At 35.7% G+C, this 24,365-nt stretch overlaps 1 protein-coding gene across 1 annotated transcript; it reads left to right on the plus strand.

The window, feature by feature from the left end:
- Window positions 1–22,023: 22,023 nt before the first annotated feature.
- On the plus strand, window positions 22,024–23,128 carry LOC139874974 (probable serine/threonine-protein kinase PBL28). The gene is made up of 3 exons (XM_071862362.1): window positions 22,024–22,647; window positions 22,869–22,925; window positions 23,093–23,128. Exons 1-3 carry the CDS (start codon window positions 22,024–22,026, stop codon window positions 23,126–23,128), a joined length of 717 nt encoding a protein of 238 aa, XP_071718463.1.
- Window positions 23,129–24,365: the final 1,237 nt, after the last annotated feature.

Consider the following 24,365-nt stretch of genomic DNA (forward strand, 5'->3'; position numbering starts at 1 on the left):
GCGATGGTATGAGAATGTGCCATACGGGCACGTGAAAGTAGTTTTCTCCTGGTCCCTAGGCGAGATAGGAATTTAGAAATAGCCCGAAAAACCATCAAGAAAACAATAAAAGCTGTTTCCCGCTAACCTCTCTAGCATTTGATCCATGAAAGGTAATGGGAAGTGGTCTTTACGTGTGGCGTCGTTCAACTTTCGATAGTCAATACAAACGCGCCACCCCGTGACAGTCCGAGTGAAAATTAACTCATTTTTATCGTTGGTGGTAACAGTCATACCACCTTTCTTGGGTACACAGTGTACCGGGCTAATCCACGGACTGTCAGAAATCGGGTAAATCAGACCAGCATCGAGGAGCTTCACGATCTCTTTCTTCACGACATCTTGCATGTGAGGGTTCAACCTCCTTTGATGTTGCACCACAGGTTTGGAGTTATCCTCCATTAGGATTTTGTGGGTGCAATAGGAGGGACTAATACCCTTGATGTCGTGAATTTTCCACGCAATGGCCGGTTTATGGGCCTTTAGCATGGTCACAAGCTCAGTTTTCTGACCTTCAGTAAGAGAAGAAGAAATAATTACCGGGAGCTTAGATTCCTCCTGCAAATAAGCGTATTCCAAATGATCTGGAAGTGGCTTCAATTCTAACTCGGGATGTTCTTCAATTGAAGACTTGCTCCTATAATCAACATCACGATCGAGTTCCTTGAACTCCTCCTCAGTCGGCTCATAGCCGTTTTCCATCAAGGTGGTTAAAATATCCACCTCTTCAACCTGCAACTCTTTATCAATTTCAACCAATGAACATTCTCCTAAACCCTGTAACTCTAAGAATTCCTGCAAAAACTCAGACTGAACATCCACAGTGTTAAGAAAATAACATGTATCATCAGTGTAAGCAGGGTATTTTAAAGCATGGTCAATTGAGAATGTTGCACTCAAGTCATCTATCCTAAGGGTCAACTTTTAGCCATAAACATCGATGATACACCTAGCATTATTCAAAAATGGCTGACCCAAAATAAGTGGAATCCTTTCATCCACTTCCATATCCAACACCACAAAGTCGGCCGGGAAAACCAACGACCCGGTCTTAACTAGCATATTCTCTATAATTCCAAGAGGAAATTTAATAGAGCGGTCAGCTAGCTGAATAGCCATACGCGTAGGTTTTAACTCCCCGGGGTCTAGCTATAAATAAATAGAATAAGGCATCAAATTGATGCTAGCCCCCAAATCCACCAACGCCATTACACAATCTTAAGTTACCAAGTAAACAAGGGATGGTAAAACTCCCAGGATCCTCAAGCTTCTTGGGAAGCTTGTTTGCAACTACCGCTGAACATGCGACATTCAACCTGACTGAAGACACGTTCTCCAGCTTCTTCCTGTTAGTTAGCAAATCTTTAAGAAACCTTGCATACTTTGGCATACCTGCAATCACATCAATAAAAGGCATATTTATGTTAACTTTTTTAATCAAGTCCATGAATTTGGACTTTTCTGCCTCTAGCTTCTCCAATCTCTGCTTCCTCGGGAATGAGAGCGGTGGTTGATACTCTTTAACTACCGGTTTAGCAGTAACAGTAACCGGTTCCTTAACAACTCTCTCAGCCACCTGTTCTGGCTCCTTTTCCCCCTCCGGTTCACTTACAACAACTGGCTCACTATCCTTAGCTAACGGTACCCTCAAATCATACTTGTCGGGCTTCCTCGGTGGATCATATGCTAAACCACTTCGGGTGGTGTAACGACCCGCACTTTTCCGATCGTTCTATACTTATGAGATTAATATTTACATAAATTAAACCTTACCAACATGATAAGCAATCCAAATTGTTGAGACTTATGTTTTTGAAAAGAGTTTTACACAACGTTTGACCGTCTAGTTTGACCGATGATATCACGAACTATACAATATATGATAATTATACATACATATTTAACATGATCTAAGGATGTTTTAATATCTCATTTTGTATTAATAACAAAAAGTCATAAGTATATTTTGAAACTACTAACTTAAGTTTTCAAAACAATAACCTACGTAACGTTATTTGACATAAATACTGATGATTTATAATGTTTATACATATATCGTATAAGTAATGTATTTAATCATTTTTAAAGGGCTTTTATACATAAAACAATATAAGTATATTTACAAAAGATAGTTATATTTGAATTCTCGTTCCGTTTCCTCAATAATCCTATACGTATATCTAGGGTACTATACACAGCTTCTAAAAGTATTTACTATTGGTATATACCAATAGAAATCTTCAATTATTGGAATAATATGTCATTCATGACATAATAAATTTTAACTTATCTTAGATATTTTCACTAAAAACCAAATTTTCAAGCCTATAAATAAGCACCATTTCTAACTCATTTTTACACATTCATTTTCCAAATTTTACTTCCAATTTTCACACACACTTGCAAGAACTCTCTCTCAACTTTTATTTTACTACTTCTTTCCAGTAACTTTACATTTTAAACTTGAGGTAAAAACTCTACTTCAACTCTTTTTCAATTCATATATTTAAAGCTATATATATAAGAGTTTATAAACTAGAACATAGTTTGAATGATTTCAAACTTGTTCGCAAACTAAATAGATCCTTCTAACTTAACTTTTAAAATACTTCAAGACCTGTAACATATCTTAATTATATGCTAACTTAACAAGGTATAACTTGGTTTTTCAAAGAACACCTTAAAAACTGAATTTACGACGTCGGAGTGCAACCGGGGGCTGTTTTGGGTTGGATAATTAAAAACCATCTTAAACTTTGAATTGGAGGTTTATTTTCTGGAAAAATGATTTTTACTATGAATATGATAACACATAAAAATTTCATGATTTAACTCAAAGTATAAGTATTTTTAGAAAAATAATCATTTGAGGTTGTTTACATGATGGAAAATGATTAACTTCATAAGTTTCACTAAAGTTTGACCTATGCCGTGTGATTTTGAATACAAACTAAGGTATTTACAGTTCATAGTCTTAAAGAGGGACTCGATCCAAGGAGATGGCAAGTTGAATCAACGAAAACGGAGTTGTAACGAAGAAACTATGACCGAAACAAAATCGGATATCCAAGACTAGTTTAGCCACGAAAATAATTGGGAAAAAATTAAATAAATCACATCTTTTTAAGTTAACATGATATTTTATATATATGTACTTATAATTCAATTTTATATGGTTCAGGATCACCCGTAAACAACACGAGAAGATTAATCATAAGATCCCATGATTGTACGCAACACGTCATTTGACAACACCGGTACTTTATGTACGCAACACGTCATTTGACAACACCGGTACCATGGGTCAAGATTAATCTCGACCAATACATATACGATGGGGTTTTATTTATTTCGTTGGGGGTTTTATTTATTTCATTGCGGGTATATTAAACATCTAAAAATGAACCATTAAAATTGAATTACTAACAACGAACTGCTAACTACGGACTAAGGAATTATTCAAAGTATTAAAAGTATAACAAGTATATATATGTGACGTTTGTTTAAAAAGAAAAGGTATTGATATATTATATATGGATAGGTTCGTGATATCAACCGGAGACCAAGTCAAATTATATATATATCTTCAAGACAACAGTGAGTATATAGTCCCACTTTTAAACTCTAAATATTTCGGGATGAGAATACATGTATTTTATGTTTTACGTTATGGACACAAGTAACTGAAAAATATATTCTACGTTGAGTTGTACCACTGGCATACTTCCCTGTAGCTTGGTAACTGTTATTTACAGCGGTATTGTAAACGCGAATCCTGTTGATAGATCTATCGGGCCTGACAACCCCAACCGGACTGGACGACCAGTATTCAACGGTTGCACAGTACTTCGTTTCGTGACTACACTTGGTACGGTGTAGTAAGATTTCATAATAAAGGGAATATGCGACGTGATTAAATGTTAAGTATGGTTACCAAGTGCTCAACCACTTAGAATATTTTTATTAAACTATTTATATACGAAATCTTGTGGTCTATATATATATATTGCTGCCGGCATTAAACCTATATCTCACCAACTTTATGTTGACCTTTTAAAACATGTCTATTCTCAGGTGATTACTAAAGCTTCCGCTGCATTATGTTGAATTTGAGCAGGATCTTGCGTACGCATATTTGTGTCAAAAATAAAACTGCATACCCAAGGATTTGTGTTGTAAAATATGCTCGAAATCGTGTTGTTATCATTATATGTAAAGTTTGTAAGTCGAAGATTATCGCTAAACGATAATCATCTTTTTATTGTCTAAAGTTTGTAACAAAAATAATGGTTATGGTTTGTAATGTATAATATATGCAGTTTCTCTTTTAAAAATGTCGCATATAGAGGTCAATACCTCGCAATGAAATCATACGTTATCTAACACGTTCTTATGGTTAAGGACGGGTTATGACATGTGGTATCAGAGCGGTGGTCTTAGCGAACCAGGTTTGCATTAGTGTGTCTAACCGATAAGTCGTTAGGATACATTAGTAAGTCTGGACTTTGACCGGGTCTGATTTAAAAACCATTTCTTATCATTGTTGGTTAAAATTTATATGTAAATATTATGTAGTACTAATGGGTTAGTTGTTGTATGATAGATGTCGGGCTCAAAACTTGTTATCACATTTAGCGACTCCGAACCAGAATCTTCAGATGGTGTTCCAGTCATTAACCTATCCGATGACGAAAATAATATCTTTGGGGAAGACTCACAAATTCCGGATGAACCGACTATAGAGAACCCGGAAAGTGAACCCGAGGAGGAAAGTGAACCCGAGGAGGAAAGTGAACCCGAGGAGGAAAGTGAACCCGAGGAGGAAAGTGAACCCGAGGAAGAAATACAGGAAATTACAAAAGACGAGTTCGAACTAGGAAAGAAACGAAAGGCTAATGAATTAGAAAATTCAAATCCCGAGTTTAGTAAGGATGATGTGGCACCAACTCCACTAGACACTACCACCCCTATTCCCGCTATTCCTATTCGTGCTGTTCCGGCATCCAGTTCTTCAGCCCCACAGCCAAAATATAGGCAGACAGCTAGGATAAGCGTTAGGCCATTCCTTGAACCTAAACGTCCTAGAAAATAGACCAAACGATGCGCTGCCGTATTAAACCATGGGATCATATAATGTTTTGTATAATATTATTAGTGTGGTTTGCTTAATGTTCGATATAAGATAAGCATATGTTAAATAGTGAAGTGTGAAATGCAATAATTTTCCATGGTTAAGTATTATTTAGATGGTAGTAATTGATTCTGTACTAAGCTATTAAGTATGGACATTAACGGGTAGGTACTACCCTAGATATAATTATAAAACGCTAATAAGAAGAAAAGGCTTTTATAATAATACTTGGTTCATATTATTAATAAGCTATAATGTACTGTAAATATACACTACATCTATAATATTCCATGTGAATAATTATTTTCTTTTCATTCTTATAGAAGAATATGGCGCGATTGAACCGAATGACGGAACAAGAAATCCAGGAACTCATCAATCAGCGAGTGAACGACAGAATGTTATGGGTCGAGGCTGCAAGAGGTGCTGCAGTTAACCCAAATCCTCGTGTGGGGTGCACTTACAAAACTTTTCAAGCTTGCAAGCCCTCATCATTCAGTGGAACAGAAGGACCGATCGGTTTAACCCTGTGGATAGAAAAGATGGAGACTGTGTTTAAAATCAGTGGTTGTGTTGAAAAGGACATGACCAAGTATGCATCGTGCACTTTACAAGATAGTGCACTCACGTGGTGGAAAAATTATGTGAAGGCTGTAGGAGGAGATGTAGCTTATGATACTCCGTGGGAAGAATTCAAAACAATGTTAATCAACGAATATTGTCCAAGGAACGAGGTTAGGAAGTTGGAAGATGAGTTACGAAGTCTGAAGGTTGTTGGTACTGAAATCATCAACTACAATCAGCGATTCATGGAATTAGTTTTACTATGTCCTGAATTGGTTCCAACCGAAGAACGGAAGATTGAAATGTACAAAGATGGTTTGCCCAAAAAGGTCAAGGCAAACGTTACAGCATCGAAACCTAAGACAATTCATGAAGCTATAACCATGGCAAACGAGCTAATGGATCAGGTCATCATGGATAAGAAAGTATTCAATACTGATGTGAAGGTATCAGGTAACAAGAGAAAGTGGAATGGAAGCTATGATCGAGGTAATCAACAACAATCTTTTAAGAAACAAGAAATCACGCAAGGTGCGGGTAGTGGTTTAAGCTTTGGTTATAAAGGACAAAATCCTTTATGCAACCGATGCCACAAACATCACTCTGGCTACTGTAATGTGGTATGCAACAAATGTAATCGAAAGGGTCATCTTGCTGAAGATTGTAGGGCTCTCGTTACAAATACAAATGGTACCAAGACTCCTGCCACCAATGCAAATAGAACTGCTTTGGCTACCATTACTTGTTATGGGTGTGGAAAACAAGGTCACTATAAGAGCCAGTGTCCGAATCCAGAGAAGAATAATGGATCTGCACGTGGAAGAGCATTTGTTATTAATGCTAGAGAGGCGTGTGAAGACCCGGAGCTTGTTACGGGTACGTTTACCATTAATAACTTATCCGCATCTATTATATTTGATACTGGTGCCGATAGAAGTTACGTGAGTAGAGGCTTTTACGCTAAATTGAATTGTTCATCATTACCTCTAGATGCTAAGTACATGATTGAGTTAGCTAATGGTAAACTAATTAAAGCCGATAAAATTTGCCGTGATTGTAAAATAAATTTAGCCGGAGAAACATTTAAAATTGACTTAATACCCGTAGAATTAGGAAGTTTTGATGTAATAGTCGGCATGGACTGGATGTCCAAAGTAGGAGCTGAAGTTATGTGTGCCAAAAAGGCAATTCGCATTCCTTGTAAGGATAGAATGCCGGTGATGATTTATGGAGAGAAGGGTAACTCAAAGCTAAAACTCATTAGTTATTTGAAAGCTCAAAAGTGCTTGAAGAAAGGGTGCTATGCTATTCTAGCACATGTTAATAAAGTCGAAAAGAAAGAAAAAGAGAAGTGCATCAATGACGTGCCTGTGGCAAGAGATTATCCTGAAGTTTTTCCGGAAGAGTTGCCAGGATTACCTCCATTTAGATCTGTAGAATTTCAAATAGATTTAGTACCAGGAGCTGCACCAGTGGCTCGTGCGCCATATAGACTTGCACCGTCCGAATTAAAAGAACTTCAAAGTCAGGTAAAAGAATTACTAGACCGTGGATTCATACGACCAAGTACTTCACCGTGGGGAGCTCCAATTTTGTTCGTCAAGAAGAAAGACGGATCTTTCCGAATGTGTATAGATTATCGTGAATTAAATAAGTTAACTATCAAGAATCGGTATCCACTACCGAGAATTGACGACTTATTTGATCAACTCCAAGGATCATGTGTGTACTCGAAAATTGACCTAAGATCGGGCTATCATCAATTACGTGTCAAAGAAGAAGATATACCGAAAACTGCTTTTCGGACACGCTACGGTCATTACGAATTTTTGGTCATGCCGTTTGGATTGACGAATGCGCCAGCTGTATTCATGGACCTCATGAATCGAGTTTGTAGTCCATATTTAGATAAGTTTGTTATCGTTTTCATTGATGATATTCTTATCTATTCCAAGAGTGAGCAAGAGCATGAGCAGCATTTAAGGTTGATATTAGAGTTGTTGAGAAAAGAACAGCTATATGCTAAATTTTCTAAATGTGCTTTCTGGTTGAAAGAAGTGCAATTTCTTGGCCACGTTGTTAGTAGCAAAGAAATTCAGGTTGATCCAGCAAAAATTGAAGCCATTGAAAAATGGGAGACTCCTAAGACACCAATGCAGATACGCCAATTTTTGGGTTTAGCCGGTTATTATAGAAGGTTTATTCAAGATTTTTCCCGAATAGCTAAGCCGTTGACAGCGTTAACGCAAAAAGGGAAGAAATATGAATGGACTTCTGAGCAGGAGAGTGCATTTCAATTACTGAAAAAGAAGTTGACTACGGCGCCTATTTTATCGTTACCAGAAGGGAACGATGATTTTGAAATATATTGTGACGCTTCGCGACAAGGTTTTGGTTGCGTTCTTATGCAACGGAAGAAAGTTATTGCATACGCATCCCGACAATTAAAGATTCACGAGCAGAATTATACGACGCATGATCTAGAACTGGGAGCAGTCGTGTTTGCATTGAAGATATGGAGACACTACTTGTATGGGGTTAAATGCACTGTGTTTACTGATCATAAAAGCCTTCAACATATTTTCGATCAAAAACAGCTGAACATGAGGCAACGTAGGTGGGTCGAGCTGATAAACGACTATGATTGTGAAATTCGTTATCATCCCGGGAAGGCGAACGTGGTGGCCGATGCTCTAAGCAGAAAGGAACGAGAACCAATTCGAGTACGAGCGATGAACATAAAAATTCGCATGAATCTCAACTCACAAATCAAAGAAGTTCAACGAGAAGCACTTACTAAAGAAAACATAAGAAATGAAATAATGAAGAAGTATGAGAAGCAACTCGTTATACGGGAAGACGGAATTCGATATTTTGCAAACCGTATTTGGGTACCGAAGTTGGGTGGATTAAGGAAGTTGATATTGAATGAGGCACATAAGACAAGATACTCGATACATCCTGGAGTTGGAAAGATGTATCAAGATCTTAAGACGCATTATTGGTGGCCTAATTTAAAGACAGACGTTGCAACATATGTTGGGGAGTGTTTAACTTGTTCCAAGGTCAAGGCAGAACACCAGAAACCATCAGGGTTACTTCAACAACCAGAAATCCCAGAATGGAAATGGGATGGTATTACCATGGATTTCATCACGAAGTTACCAAAGACTGCCTGGGGATACGACACCATTTGGGTGATTGTTGATCGTCTTACCAAATCTGCCCATTTCTTGCCTATAAAGGAAACGGATAGAATGGAGAAACTATTACGATTGTATATAAAGGAAATTGTTTCAAGGCATGGAATACCTATTTCCATTATATCCGATCGTGATAGTAGATTTACCTCAAAGTTCTGGCAATCACTGCAGGAGGCACTAGGAACTCGTTTAGATATGAGTACCGCATATCATCCGCAAACCGACGGGCAGAGTGAAAGAACGATTCAGACTCTTGAAGACATGCTCAGGGCATGTGTGATCGATTTTGGAAACGGATGGGATAAGTATCTACCGTTAGCAGAATTTTCGTATAATAATAGTTATCATGCAAGCATTAAAGCTGCACCATTCGAAGCATTGTATGGAAGGAAGTGTAGATCTCCTATCTGTTGGAATGAAGTAGGAGATCGACAATTAACTGGTCCCGAGATCATACACGAAACGACTGAGAAGATAGTACAAATCAAGGAGAGATTGAAAACAGCCCGAAGTCGCCAAAAGAGCTACGCCGATGTCCGAAGGAAACCATTAGAGTTTCAGATTGGGGACATGGTTATGCTAAAGGTGTCACCTTGGAAAGGTGTAATACGTTTCGGTAAAAGAGGTAAACTGAACCCAAGATATGTAGGCCCGTTCAAGATCATCGAACGCATTGGACCGGTAGCTTATCGACTCGAGTTACCGCAACAACTCGCCGGAGTACACAATACCTTTCACGTCTCAAACCTTAAGAAGTGTCTTGCAAAGGAAGACCTCACCATTCCTCTTGAAGAAATCCATGTCGATGAGAAACTACAATTCATCGAAGAACCAATCGAAATCATGGATCGTGAAGTTAAACAGCTCAAGCAGAGCAACATACCAATCGTTAAGGTTCGTTGGAATGCTCGAAGAGGTCCTGAGTTTACTTGGGAACGAGAGGATCAGATGAAACAAAAGTATCCACACTTGTTTCTCGATGACGCAAAATAGGTACAATTTTAAAATTTCGGGACGAAATTTATTTAACGGGTAGGTACTGTAACGACCCGCACTTTTCCGATCGTTCTATACTTATGAGATTAATATTTACATAAATTAAACCTTACCAACATGATAAGCAATCCAAATTGTTGAGACTTATGTTTTTGAAAAGAGTTTTACACAACGTTTGACCGTCTAGTTTGACCGATGATATCACGAACTATACAATATATGATAATTATACATACATATTTAACATGATCTAAGGATGTTTTAATATCTCATTTTGTATTAATAACAAAAAGTCATAAGTATATTTTGAAACTACTAACTTAAGTTTTCAAAACAATAACCTACGTAACGTTATTTGACATAAATACTGATGATTTATAATGTTTATACATATATCGTATAAGTAATGTATTTAATCATTTTTAAAGGGCTTTTATACATAAAACAATATAAGTATATTTACAAAAGATAGTTATATTTGAATTCTCGTTCCGTTTCCTCAATAATCCTATACGTATATCTAGGGTACTATACACAGCTTCTAAAAGTATTTACTATTGGTATATACCAATAGAAATCTTCAATTATTGGAATAATATGTCATTCATGACATAATAAATTTTAACTTATCTTAGATATTTTCACTAAAAACCAAGTTTTCAAGCCTATAAATAAGCACCATTTCTAACTCATTTTTACACATTCATTTTCCAAATTTTACTTCCAATTTTCACACACACTTGCAAGAACTCTCTCTCAACTTTTATTTTACTACTTCTTTCCAGCAACTTTACATTTTAAACTTGAGGTAAAAACTCTACTTCAACTCTTTTTCAATTCATATATTTAAAGCTATATATATAAGAGTTTATAAACTAGAACATAGTTTGAATGATTTCAAACTTGTTCGCAAACTAAATAGATCCTTCTAACTTAACTTTTAAAATACTTCAAGACCTGTAACATATCTTAATTATATGCTAACTTAACAAGGTATAACTTGGTTTTTCAAAGAACACCTTAAAAACTGAATTTACGACGTCGGAGTGCAACCGGGGGCTGTTTTGGGTTGGATAATTAAAAACCATCTTAAACTTTGAATTGGAGGTTTATTTTCTGGAAAAATGATTTTTACTATGAATATGATAACACATAAAAATTTCATGATTTAACTCAAAGTATAAGTATTTTTAGAAAAATAATCATTTGAGGTTGTTTACATGATGGAAAATGATTAACTTCATAAGTTTCACTAAAGTTTGACCTATGCCGTGTGATTTTGAATACAAACTAAGGTATTTACAGTTCATAGTCTTAAAGAGGGACTCGATCCAAGGAGATGGCAAGTTGAATCAACGAAAACGGAGTTGTAACGAAGAAACTATGACCGAAACAAAATCGGATATCCAAGACTAGTTTAGCCACGAAAATAATTGGGAAAAAATTAAATAAATCACATCTTTTTAAGTTAACATGATATTTTATATATATGTACTTATAATTCAATTTTATATGGTTCAGGATCACCCGTAAACAACACGAGAAGATTAATCATAAGATCCCATGATTGTACGCAACACGTCATTTGACAACACCGGTACTTTATGTACGCAACACGTCATTTGACAACACCGGTACCATGGGTCAAGATTAATCTCGACCAATACATATACGATGGGGTTTTATTTATTTCGTTGGGGGTTTTATTTATTTCATTGCGGGTATATTAAACATCTAAAAATGAACCATTAAAATTGAATTACTAACAACGAACTGCTAACTACGGACTAAGGAATTATTCAAAGTATTAAAAGTATAACAAGTATATATATGTGACGTTTGTTTAAAAAGAAAAGGTATTGATATATTATATATGGATAGGTTCGTGATATCAACCGGAGACCAAGTCAAATTATATATATATCTTCAAGACAACAGTGAGTATATAGTCCCACTTTTAAACTCTAAATATTTCGGGATGAGAATACATGTATTTTATGTTTTACGTTATGGACACAAGTAACTGAAAAATATATTCTACGTTGAGTTGTACCACTGGCATACTTCCCTGTAGCTTGGTAACTGTTATTTACAGCGGTATTGTAAACGCGAATCCTGTTGATAGATCTATCGGGCCTGACAACCCCAACCGGACTGGACGACCAGTATTCAACGGTTGCACAGTACTTCGTTTCGTGACTACACTTGGTACAGTGTAGTAAGATTTCATAATAAAGGGAATATGCGACGTGATTAAATGTTAAGTATGGTTACCAAGTGCTCAACCACTTAGAATATTTTTATTAAACTGTTTATATACGAAATCTTGTGGTCTATATATATATATTGCTGCCGGCATTAAACCTATATCTCACCAACTTTATGTTGACCTTTTAAAACATGTCTATTCTCAGGTGATTACTAAAGCTTCCGCTGCATTATGTTGAATTTGAGCAGGATCTTGCGTACGCATATTTGTGTCAAAAATAAAACTGCATACCCAAGGATTTGTGTTGTAAAATATGCTCGAAATCGTGTTGTTATCATTATATGTAAAGTTTGTAAGTCGAAGATTATCGCTAAACGATAATCATCTTTTTATTGTCTAAAGTTTGTAACAAAAATAATGGTTATGGTTTGTAATGTATAATATATGCAGTTTCTCTTTTAAAAATGTCGCATATAGAGGTCAATACCTCGCAATGAAATCATACGTTATCTAACACGTTCTTATGGTTAAGGACGGGTTATGACAGGTGGTGATAGCATTTACCTGCCCATTCTTCGGGTTAGTATCTGTCTTACTCGGTAACTCCCCCGGTTTCCTCTCAGTACTCTGGTTAGCAAGTTAACCAATTTGTTTCTCTAAATTTTGAATAGCGGCTTGTTGATTTCAAAACATTCGATCATTCTTCTCATTATTGTGGGCAACAGTAGTAACAAGCTGAGTTTGAGATATCACAAGCTTTTTGATCATGGCTTCAAGATTAGACTTTTTCTCTTCGGCTCGGGGTTTTTGGAAATACCCCGGAGCTTGCTATTGAAAACCCCCACTCGGCTGATTCTAATAATTATTATTACTACTACTCCCTTGTCGACCTTGAGGATTGTAAGGACTATTGAAGTTGCGGTTGAACTGAGCACGCCCTTGAAATTGATTATTATTCTACGGACTGATGAATGCTATCTCTTCTTTCTGTCCTATCGTTAACCCCGTATCACAATCTTTTTCTAAATATAATCCCTCACAATATTCACAACCAAACTTCATACCATGAATATCCTTATCCATCTTCTCTAGATGTCTACCAAATTTATCTAACTTGGCATTTATAGACCCATAATCATCATACGCCCCATCGGTTTCGGTTCTTTTAACTGATGCTGAACGGGATGACTCATGATCTTGATGCCATTCGTGAGTGTAGGCAGCTTGCTTTTCAATAATTACTAACGCCTCTTCTTCCGTCTTATCCATTAACGTACCTCCTGCTGCTTGATCAATACTCTGGCAAGTTGGTATGTCACATCCCTTATAGAAAATCTGGACCTTTTATAAATCATTCAACCCGTGTTGCGGACACACGCGTAACATATTAGAAAACGGTCCCAAACATCAAATAATGTCTCACTGCTCCTTTGTCTGAATTGTGAAATTTCTGCTTGAAGTCTAGCAGCTCGAGACGCAGGGAAGAACTATGATAAAAACTTATCTACCAACCCATCCCAATTGGTAAACGTACCCTCGAGTTGATTATCTAACCACCTCTTAGCTTCTCCCTTAATAGTCCAGGGTAAAAGCCTTGTCTTGTTCGAAGTATCATTAACCTCATTCAGCATGAATAAGTTGCAAACATCATTGAAAACACGAAGATGCTAATTAGCATCCTCACTGTCCTTACCATGAAATTGGCAATCAATAGCTATCAAACTCAGAATTGGACCTCTGATTTGGAAAGGCTGAGTAATGTTTGGTTGAGTAATCGAATTGCCTTGGCCAGCTCGGGTGGCCTTCAACTTTTCTGCCATAGTCTGAGGACGAGGTGGTTCTCCAGCCATCTCTTCAGTCTCGAAAATATCTAATGAAATGTAAGTGTCTTCCGCTTCGTTGATTTCAGGTGGTGTATTGGGCACCACAGTCTCAGAACTACTACCCAATGAAATTATATTATCACTCGAAGAAGCGGATGAATCCACTGTAGACTGTTGCTCTTGACTTAACGCTATAAATAACTCTCTTTCAGGTTCGTCAAATGGTTGAAGAATCGAAGAATCTGAAGAACGCGTATGTGGCATGCACTACCTGTTATCTTGCAAAACACACACTATAAAACTATTAAACGCACCGACTCTAGAAATATCTAAAATCTAAGAAAATGAAATCCTAATTAATCACAAATAGATAGCAATATCAAATTGACACAACTTTCCCGGCAGCGGCGCCAAAAACTTGATGTGTTAAATCTAGTATATAATTTATCAATGGAAAATACCGGTTTAATTGATCAAACACACTAACGGGCAGTGTACCCGATCGTGTACTAGTATGATTCGGTAAAGTCCAAAGTTCGTTCCAAGGAAAGTTTCGTATCAACTTAAAATTGTAACTACAAGTAATTAAACTACTTTATCTTGAAATCTAATGAAATTACTGGTTTTTGTAGTTTTGGCTATTTAATGATTAGCCGAATCAAGGAATGGTTTATAAAAGTAAAAACTGTATTTTTGTTCTTTTTAGTTTATGATCTAGCACTTAACAAATAATAAAGATAGAGTTGTATTCAATTCAACCAAGAATATTCATCTAGACCTTTTACCCTCGGTAATGGATGTTCTTGTTATTAAGACCTTTTATCTCAATTATGCATGCAAATTAACCAAACGGATCACCAAGAGTTCTCTTAATGATCACTCAAACTCTAATTACACAGTGTAGGGTTCCTTTGCACTTAAGACCTTATCGTTTGTGTTCAACTAATTAACTAACTTAGTATTCGACTAACAATTGTGCTTACGTTCACTTACACAATTCATTCCTATCCAATTTACTAGTCTTTACTCAATTTACCTCCTTGGTCCGGTTTAGCAAACAACCACTTAAGACAAAATAGTTGTAAATTAAAGTGTTAAATTAACCCAGAGTTCCCTTGATCAAACAAACACAATAATCAATTGAGAGCAAACATGTAAACATGAACAAGAATGGATCTTTTAATCAAAACTAAATTAACATGCATAAAATCATTGATAATTCAAATAAACATCCAAAACCTTGGTTATTAATCTAGAGAAACATTAAACAATTAGCCAACAATCATGGCTATAACCAAAATCACAATCAAAATAGATGAATTCATTGTTTGAAACAAAGAGATAAACCTAATGGATGAATGAATCTTGATTGATGAATGAATCGAAGCACGTTCCCGTAATGATTGAAGCCTTAGAATGATCTTGGGATTCCCCAAAAATCACCCTTTTTCGTCTAAAAACTGCTGCTAATCGTCTGGGAATAAGATATAATATTAGGTTATTTTTTCGGGCTTTAAATACCTTACAAATTCGTCTGGGCCGAGCCATGGTCGCGCCGCGGCCCCTATATGTCGCGCCGCGACATTGTACTTGAACTGGGACATCTTTAAATCCTCTCATGTCCTTGAAATTAGGCAAACGTCGCGCCGCGACTTAAATCTTCGCGCCACGACCTAAAGCGTACCCTGAAACCTTCTTTAACCCCTCTTCTGATGTCGAATGCTATTATTCCCCGCGCCGCGCCAAATGGCTCGCGTCGTGGCCTCCTGTGAAACCTGATACTCACGTTTCTTTTGCACTTTTTCCTTGCTTAAACTAACTCAAAACCAAGATATCCAAAATGTACTTCACGTTTTAAACCTCGATGCACCAATAATAAAAAGCGATTAACAAAATGCCTCAAAAACTCCATAAAACGCAGCTCTTCTACAATTAGCTCTTCAAACTCGAACGTTCTCAATATTATCAAAATAACCGCCAAATCGTATCCGAAAGGACTAAAATGTGATCGATATCGCTAAGGAAAACGTGTATAAAATATGCGATATCAGTAGTTAAGTAGTTTAGGACATTTTAGAAAGAAAAAGCAAACAAACTTACTTACTTGGTTGTATACCAAAGATTATCACTCTGAGAGGGACATTAACTTGCTCCAGTAGACCAGACACCCTGAAAGTAAAATTGTCATCTACAGTGATCAAATCTTTATTCCTCACATTGCATAATAGCTTTGAAAGCTCCTTCAAAGCCCATATTTTGGTTGTCTGTTCAAACCTACAAATTTAATAACGTTAGGAGAGTAATAAACTTGGTTTGAGAGTGTGATATGGGTTTTAGTATCTAACATTCAGTAGACTATTATAGACAAAATTCAAGTAAAATTAGAATTCAAACCTCGTTTTTTCCACATGTTTTGATCTTTAGATGGAAAAATTGCCAATACTTTTTCTCCTTTAGCTTCGATTACCTGTATTCAGATTATCCAATGAAATGAAATTTCTAAAGTGATGATAATATGGTGAATAATCATGGTTATACTTAGATGATAATAAGTATTTCGAGTCAACCCATGTTTTGACCCATTACTTAACATGGCTTCAAAATCTTCACATTTTAGAGTATTAATATGTGAATCAAAAGTACTAAAAGCCCACCACAAATACATCATCTTTCACACTTCAGCCAGCTTTATGCTCTAGCAAAGTCTTCATACTTGAACCGTCCTCTGTTGTAAGATATTGTTATGAATAGAAAGATGATGTGAAGTCATGTCGTTCTAATGTTCTATAAATAAAAAGGACAAAGGATTAAATCTTTATAAGTTTAAATTACATGATTGATGCAAATTAGTATATGAATAGGTTCAAGTAGGGTCAAAGGGAAAAACATTATGTATTGAGTTCTGGTGTACTGATCTCAGTTTGATATTTCGGTCTTATAAGTCTGTTATAAGTTTTGTACACATTTAATTTTACCAGTTTGACTCCGTATAGATATCATTTATCGAATTTCTCATGTAGGGATGAGATTCTTCCAAGCTTTGTGATGAAACTGGAGACGGACTGCAGTAGCATCATACACTTGACCTGCCAAAACAATAAAGGTTGTCAAACAATTCAACGTAGGTGATATAATAATATAATATGATACATTACTATTAGTGAAAAGAGATTGTAACTCATATTTGGTTGAAAATACAATAATTAAAATGTATAGGATAGCCATGTAGTGAAAACAAATAGTAATAACTATATCATAAGGTGAAACTTGATACTACTTGATGATAACCTAATTACACAGCGAATGTTATAATTTTGAAGTGTCTATTGCCAAGTAGTTTCATTGTTCCAGATGTTTGCTGGTGAAACGTCAAGCCAATGTGTTGAAACATCAGGAGTGCACCATAGGCTTCCCATCTCTAACCCTCTCATAGTTCCTAGCAAGCATTAGATTAGTTATGAAAAAAGGAAAAGACATACTACATTAGAACATTCTTATTATAAGTTAGCATACACATATACACATTTTATCTATACAAAAACCAACAGAGGATAACCGGAGACGCTTTCGTGATCGATCAGTTATCACCTCATAATTGTAGAACTTCACGAAAGCCATAGCTTTCAATTAATTTTCATTTTCATGTATTTGGAAGATCTCATCCTTAAAATCAACTTTGGTGTTCACTTAGTTGAACATAGAGTGAAACCAATAACAACATTGCATTCGCATTCATTAGTAACACAATAGAAAATAATGCCATTCATGGCATACACAATAAAGGCATAATGCCAGTCTTCATTTTGTCTAGCTCGCCCATCAAACGACTGCTAAATGTAACAACGGTAATCAGTTTGATTAACATACCTTAACGAAGACTGTCTAAATTTATACAACCTAACTGAATCATTTTTATAAACTGTAAATTTATATAATTGAATAATTAACATACCTCAATGAAGACTGCCTAAATTTATACAAGTTAACTTTTTTTTTTTTTTTTTTTTTTTTTTTTTGAAAGGCAAGCTTGCATCAGTCCGGACCGAAGCCTAGTCATCATTTGCACACACACACGCGCTTTCGGGCAGGAAACCCGAACCACACTCTGAGGATCCGACCCTTAAACCATCCCGAGGGGCAGGCGGGCCGGACCTTAGTCCCAGAGCGGGTCGGTAAAACCTTCCCTTTGGGCCACCTTCAAGGAATATATTTCAATTCCTAGAGCGGGTGACGAGGTTCGAACCCGAGACCTCTAGCCCTGCGAGTACACAAGTGTAACCGCGGTACCGCTGGACCGAAGATCCGTTGGTTTTATACAAGTTAACTGAATCAATTAAAAATATAAATTTTAACTTGATTAACATACCTCAATGAAGACTTGTTAAACAACATCAAATCTTGTTAAAGTGACGATTTTCATGTATCCTTGTATATAAATGAATATATGTATCGACATAAATTACTGCATAAATTATGTACCCACCAATCGTATTGCTCGATGATTTCACTCCCAACGCAATTAAAAATGCTATTCAATTCACCAATATTTATCAAACAGTTAACACTATAATTAACTATGGTAATGCAGTATAGTTTTTATAATAGAAAACATTAATTTTGATAAATATCAGTAACTTAATGAATGTAAACCAAAAACTATAATTGGTATCAATTAACACAGCATACAATTAAACCAAAACGAAATCTAGTTTTTTGTTCCTTAAGAAGTAAAGATGTTGTGATTGCATCAAAATTTGATTTGATTCAAAACTGAAATTCAAGTATAATGCGAAAAATTGTTAATTAAATCTTTAGTAACAAACCCGGTTAAAGAGAAGATTGGATGGAATGTGGTAATCGCTGATATTAGACGAAAAATTGATACTTCGTTCCTTCCATTTCACCTGTATTGGCCAAAAAATCGCTTCGGATTCAGCGATTTAGACTTGTGTTTGTTTTGTTCACCGATTGAATCATTAAGATTTAGGGTTTGTATTCGATTGGTTGTAGATACGAAGAACGATGGGAGTTATTAGGGTTTGTATCAGGTGGGTTGAAGAGACGAAGAAGGAGATGACGGAATGAGGTTCGATTTTTTTTTTTTTTTAATATTGCCAGCATGGCATGCTTAGGTGTTAAATGTAATTAGGATAGTGATTAACATGTCAGCACTTGTGATTAGGAACTGCACATTGTCTGACACATAGGATTTAAATTCATGATTTATAAGATGTAATAGATAGATAGATAGATAGATAGATTTATGAGTTGTTTTGTTGTTTTCACTTGAAGAGTCAACAACTGTAAAATAAGTGTGGATGTGAAGAATATCAAAACAAAAGGATTCGGACGAACAGGGAGGCGCGCCGCGGCCTTGGAAGGCGCGACGCGGCCTAGTACAAGAACAGAGCATCAAGTTTGAGAAAACGTCTGTCTGAAGATTTGCCTTGGAGGCACGGCGCGGCCTTATATGACGCGGCGCGGCTTGTCTGACGGGGGAGTTTCCATATTGACGTTTTTCTTGTTCTCCAAGGTGTTTCCTCTTTGTTTTTGGCATATATAAGCATCCTAGTAACCCTCAGTTGTATCTACGAATTATATCAATAAAATCTCTTTAGTTGGTCCGTGGATTAAAGTAATCGACATTCGATTATATATAACCACGTTAAATCTCGCGTTTTTAATTCTTTAATAATTGTTCTTTCGTTTATCGATTGTGGAAGGGTAATTCTCTGAAATTACTCTATTGTTTGGGTCCTATAATCCTTACAATAAGACATTACAATTTCGACTAATTAAAGTTTAAAAGTACAACAGGTTTTAAAATTCGTGATGATAATGTTAGTGGATTAATTCAATTAGTGTTTTTAATTTGAATATAATCTAGTAAAAGATAAAAAAAATAAAATGAAGAAATACTGTCACCTCCAATCCTCCTAAATTTGGACGGATAGAAATGTAGATAAAAAGCCTATGGACAACCTCAACCCCTTTCTACTCTTTCATTTCTTTTGTGAAAAAACTCAAGAATGGTTGACTTAAACACTATCACTTAGTTTCCTTTCCTTTCCTTTAAAATAAAAACTTAAGAATGCATATATTAAAAATAAAAACACTATCACCCATATATCATCTTTATCGACTACATTAAAAAGGTTAGTTCCTATATTCCTAGTTATATATCTTGTAAATTGTATTCATGTAAATATATACTATTATTGTATTATGGATCTGTTAATGAATAGTTTGTATGTGTTTCATAATCCCATCCCAAGTCGTTTGATGATCATTGTTGAGTTAGAGTGAATGTGCAAGCTTTCGATTATAAGCTCATTTCTTCTTTATATTAACGGAGCCACACTATTGTTTATGTAACTGTATGCTGCAGCCCTGCTGCTCTCGTTTCTGTTACAGTATGCAATCGCATACTTTCCGGTGTTCCATAATTTATAATAATAAAATACTTTTTGCCTTTTAAAAAAAATAAAAATCTCATCCCAATTTGATGTAAATGAAAATGTTAATGTTAAAAATAGAATAAATTATATGTTTATTAACCGAGTATTGTTATAATATAAATTCTACCTTTAGTATATAACTAGTAAAATGGGTCCGCGCGTTGCCGCGGGGCGTTTTGGTTGCGTATTCATAGTTAACGGAGCGTATTATAGGTGTGTGTATATGTATTGAATAAAGTCCGAGGTATTGAACTTTTTTTTAGAAGTGTCCGTTTCGGGTATAGTTAGTCTCGTTGTGTTCGTATGATTTTTTTGAGTTGAACGGTGGGTGCAAAAAAAATTTACGCGAGTCGAGCGGAAAGATATGTCCCATTGAAAATATAGGTGAAGTGTGTTTAAGATTTTTAATTAAAATAATAAGTTTACATTTTGCACCCCTGATTTGAGAGTTGAACTTGAAAATTGGTCCAAGTTGGAGGGGGTGTTTGATTTTTTTTCTTGATTGTACCAATTTTGGTGGGGGTTTGGTACCAAAAGTCTTGTGGCCATTAGTATGTATGGTTAAAATTATAATTATAATTATACTGTATATACATCAATATCAATATATCAATATAAATCTTGGAATCGTTTTCCTGTTTTCTTAAGGTTATGTGAGAAATTTTTTTTTTCTTCCTAGCAAAGCAAAACATTTTTATTAATTAAAAAGTACATACACAGGCAGGGAGAAATCCACGGCCCAAAACAAATACAAACAGACCATCAATACAAACAGAAATACACGCCAACTACATAAAACAACTAGCACAAACTAAATTGAGCATTATCCATCTTCAAATCCCATAACCGAGCAGCCATTATCATGCCTGGCCAATTCTTTACCTTGAGCAATGACAATTTTAATTGAATATCCCTGCGAATACAAACAATTAACTCCTCTGCAAATCTTCTTTTACCCTGAAAAAACCTAAAGTTTCTTTCCTGCCATAAAAAGTACACACAAGCAGCAAATGCCAATCGATTGATTATATTCCAAATGATCTTCGACAGAGGAAATTGAGCCAGAAGATTTAAAACATTATGAAGCACATTGGGCAGGCCCCTAAAAATCAATTTCTCTTTTATAGCAGCCCATACACACTTACTGTAGTCACACAAGAAAAATAAGTGATTAATTGAATCACTTACTTTACTGCACAAAGCACATTTCAAGGTTATGTGAGATGCTTTTTGTCTAGTATATATTTACTTCCTGAGTTTTTTTTTTTTTTTTTTTGTTATCATTTTTATGATTTCCGTTTAGCCAAAACCGAACCAAATTCGGTTTTCGCTTTTAGTTCGATTTCAATTTTAAATTCGGTTTTCGGTTTTGCTCTAAAAAATTTCAAAATCGAATATACTGAACTGAATAAATCGAACCGAGTAAACTGAAAACCGAACCGAACCGCTGAACACTATAAACATGTGAAATTAAAGGGGGATACAATGGTGAGGGTAAAACAGTCATAAGGCAAAAAGTAAGGTGTAATAATTGTGTTTTATCTAATTGTGTGTTCTTTTGTCTGGGAACAATAAAATTAGGAAGGAGAGAAGAATTACAATGTCTTCTTCAGAGGTATACCCAAGAAATTATTTAATTCCGATGGAGGAGATAAAGTCTGCTACTAATGACTTAAGTGACAGTAATTTGATCATAAAAAGGCCGCCCAGGTGGATGGGGACACCGCGTAGTTTGATCTACAAGGGAAAGCTCTCTGGGGGATGGGGACACCGCGTGGTTTCTATCAAACGCAGAGTCATCAATAATAAAGAAAGAAAGAGCGAGCTGATCAGTGAAGAGCTTGCGATAGCAACCAGTTTCCACCATGAAAACATCATCACTTTCATTGGTTACTGTATTGAAGGCGACGAGACAATTAAGGTTCAAGAATATGCCATGAATGGAAGCCTTTTAGATTATCTGAAAGATGAATATAAGAAGCGTAACTTAACATGGGCACAACGCCTTAAGATTGGCATCGGCGCAGCAAGAGGTTTAAAACACCTTCACGACGGCAGAGTTTTTCACAAAAAATTCTCATCCAAGTCAATATTATTAGATGAAAATTTGGAAGCCAAAATCACTGGGTTTAGTGATTCAGAATTTGTCCCTGAAAATCAGCTAACAATTGGTATGGATTGGCTTTCTTTGTCCTGCAAACTAGAATCAAGCGTTTATCATATGGTTTGGCACTCTTTGAAATATTGAGTGGGACGTCACGTTTTGATATGAAAGTGCACATCAGAGGATATGATGAACATGAACTGATATATTTTGTCAGAAAGTTGTATGATGATAATCTCGTGGAAAAGTTAATTGATCCCTCTATAGAAGATCAAATCGATAATCATTCATTCCGTAAGTTCATAGACATTGCATATAAATGCATTAGTTTCGATATACAGGATCGGCCTACAATGGATGGGATCATCAAGGCACTTGAGGAAGTACTAGAAATTCAGGTAAGCCTTTCTCATTCGATTTTTTCAAAATAAATATTTAGTAAGATCAATACAGACATATGTATTTAGTAAGTATTGACGCACACATGTACAATTAATTAGTAAGATAATTACAAGCTAGATGGATTTATATGATCAATAACCTTTTGTAATTAATTATTAATTAGATACAAGAACTAAGAATAACTCCAAAAAACTTCTGAATTGAATCAGCTGAATAATCTCTCTAAGAATGGACTACACACAGAAATTACAATCACTGAGGAAAGATAATCTCAGTGATACTAATTAACAAGAATGAATGGAATCACTAATCGAATGAATGGTGAATGTTGGAAGCTTCGACGAGCTCAACACACACACTATAGAGGACCTAGATTTCTCACTTACTACACCAACACTTTGACGTTGGTTAGCCTTTAATTTTATAAATCCTTAGTGCACAATAATACTTAGGCGACAGTGTCGACCATATATCGTTCAGGCGGTATAACCGACCATATATCACTTAGGCGGCAAAGCCGACCATATAGTAGATACAACACAAGTGCACTAAGAACTTAAACACAAACTGAGGCTTAATCGGGAAACTTAACAAAGAACACTTTTATTAATACAAAGAAACAATTACAATATTACTTATAAGTTTTCTTTTCTCTACTTATAAGCTCTCTCTAACTCACACTCTTCTTACTTGACACCTTACTCACACCTTTCACAAATGAACTACTCATCACCCATATTTATACTACCCCATGAAACATTCTAGAAACTAGATATTTCCATGGATAAATATCTAGATATTTTCTACACATACAAATATCTAGATTTTTCCTATCAAATACAAATTTCTAGATTTTTCCTACCATATTCTAAATTCTAGATATTTTCTTATACATATTAATATCTAGATATTTTATGTGCATCTACTAATTTCACATTTTATAATACCAAATTTGCATTGTATTTTAACACTCCCCCTCAATGCAAATTTTCTTCCAACGATGTCTTGCAGACCATTCCAAGTGCTTCTCTGAATTTTGTAAACTTAGGTTTACTTAGGCTCTTGGTGAATATATCTGCAACCTGTTCATCTGTCTTTGTTGGCAACATCTTAATTTTCCCTTCAAGGACCTTCTCGCGCACATAATGATAGTGCACTTCAATATGTTTTGTTCTTGCATGAATGACTGGATTCTCTGCTAGTCGTATAGCTGATAGGTTATCGCAAAGAAGATTTACTTGATAATCTGTTGATTGATGAAGATCTTCCATTAGTTGTTTCAACCATGTAATTTCTTGTGTTGCTGATGATGCCGATCGATATTCTGCTTCAGTTCTTGACAAGGATACTGTTGGTTGTCTCTTGCTGCACCATGATATTACTCCCGATCCAAGACTAAACATGTATCCAGTTGTTGACCGTCGTGTATCATAGTC

The sequence above is a fragment of the Rutidosis leptorrhynchoides genome, chromosome 11 (genome assembly GCF_046630445.1).
Source record: "Rutidosis leptorrhynchoides isolate AG116_Rl617_1_P2 chromosome 11, CSIRO_AGI_Rlap_v1, whole genome shotgun sequence".
Lineage (NCBI taxonomy): Eukaryota > Viridiplantae > Streptophyta > Magnoliopsida > Asterales > Asteraceae > Rutidosis > Rutidosis leptorrhynchoides.

Bases quoted from the DNA above. Each gene is read 5' to 3' on its own strand.
- LOC139874974 (XM_071862362.1), top strand. From the start codon at position 22,024: ATGTCTTCTTCAGAGGTATACCCAAGAAATTATTTAATTCCGATGGAG. The intron at 22,648-22,868 runs GTTTGGCACTCT...TTCGATATACAG, and splicing joins AATCAAGCGTTTATCATATG to GATCGGCCTACAATGGATGG. The intron at 22,926-23,092 runs GTAAGCCTTTCT...ATTATTAATTAG, and splicing joins AGGAAGTACTAGAAATTCAG to ATACAAGAACTAAGAATAAC.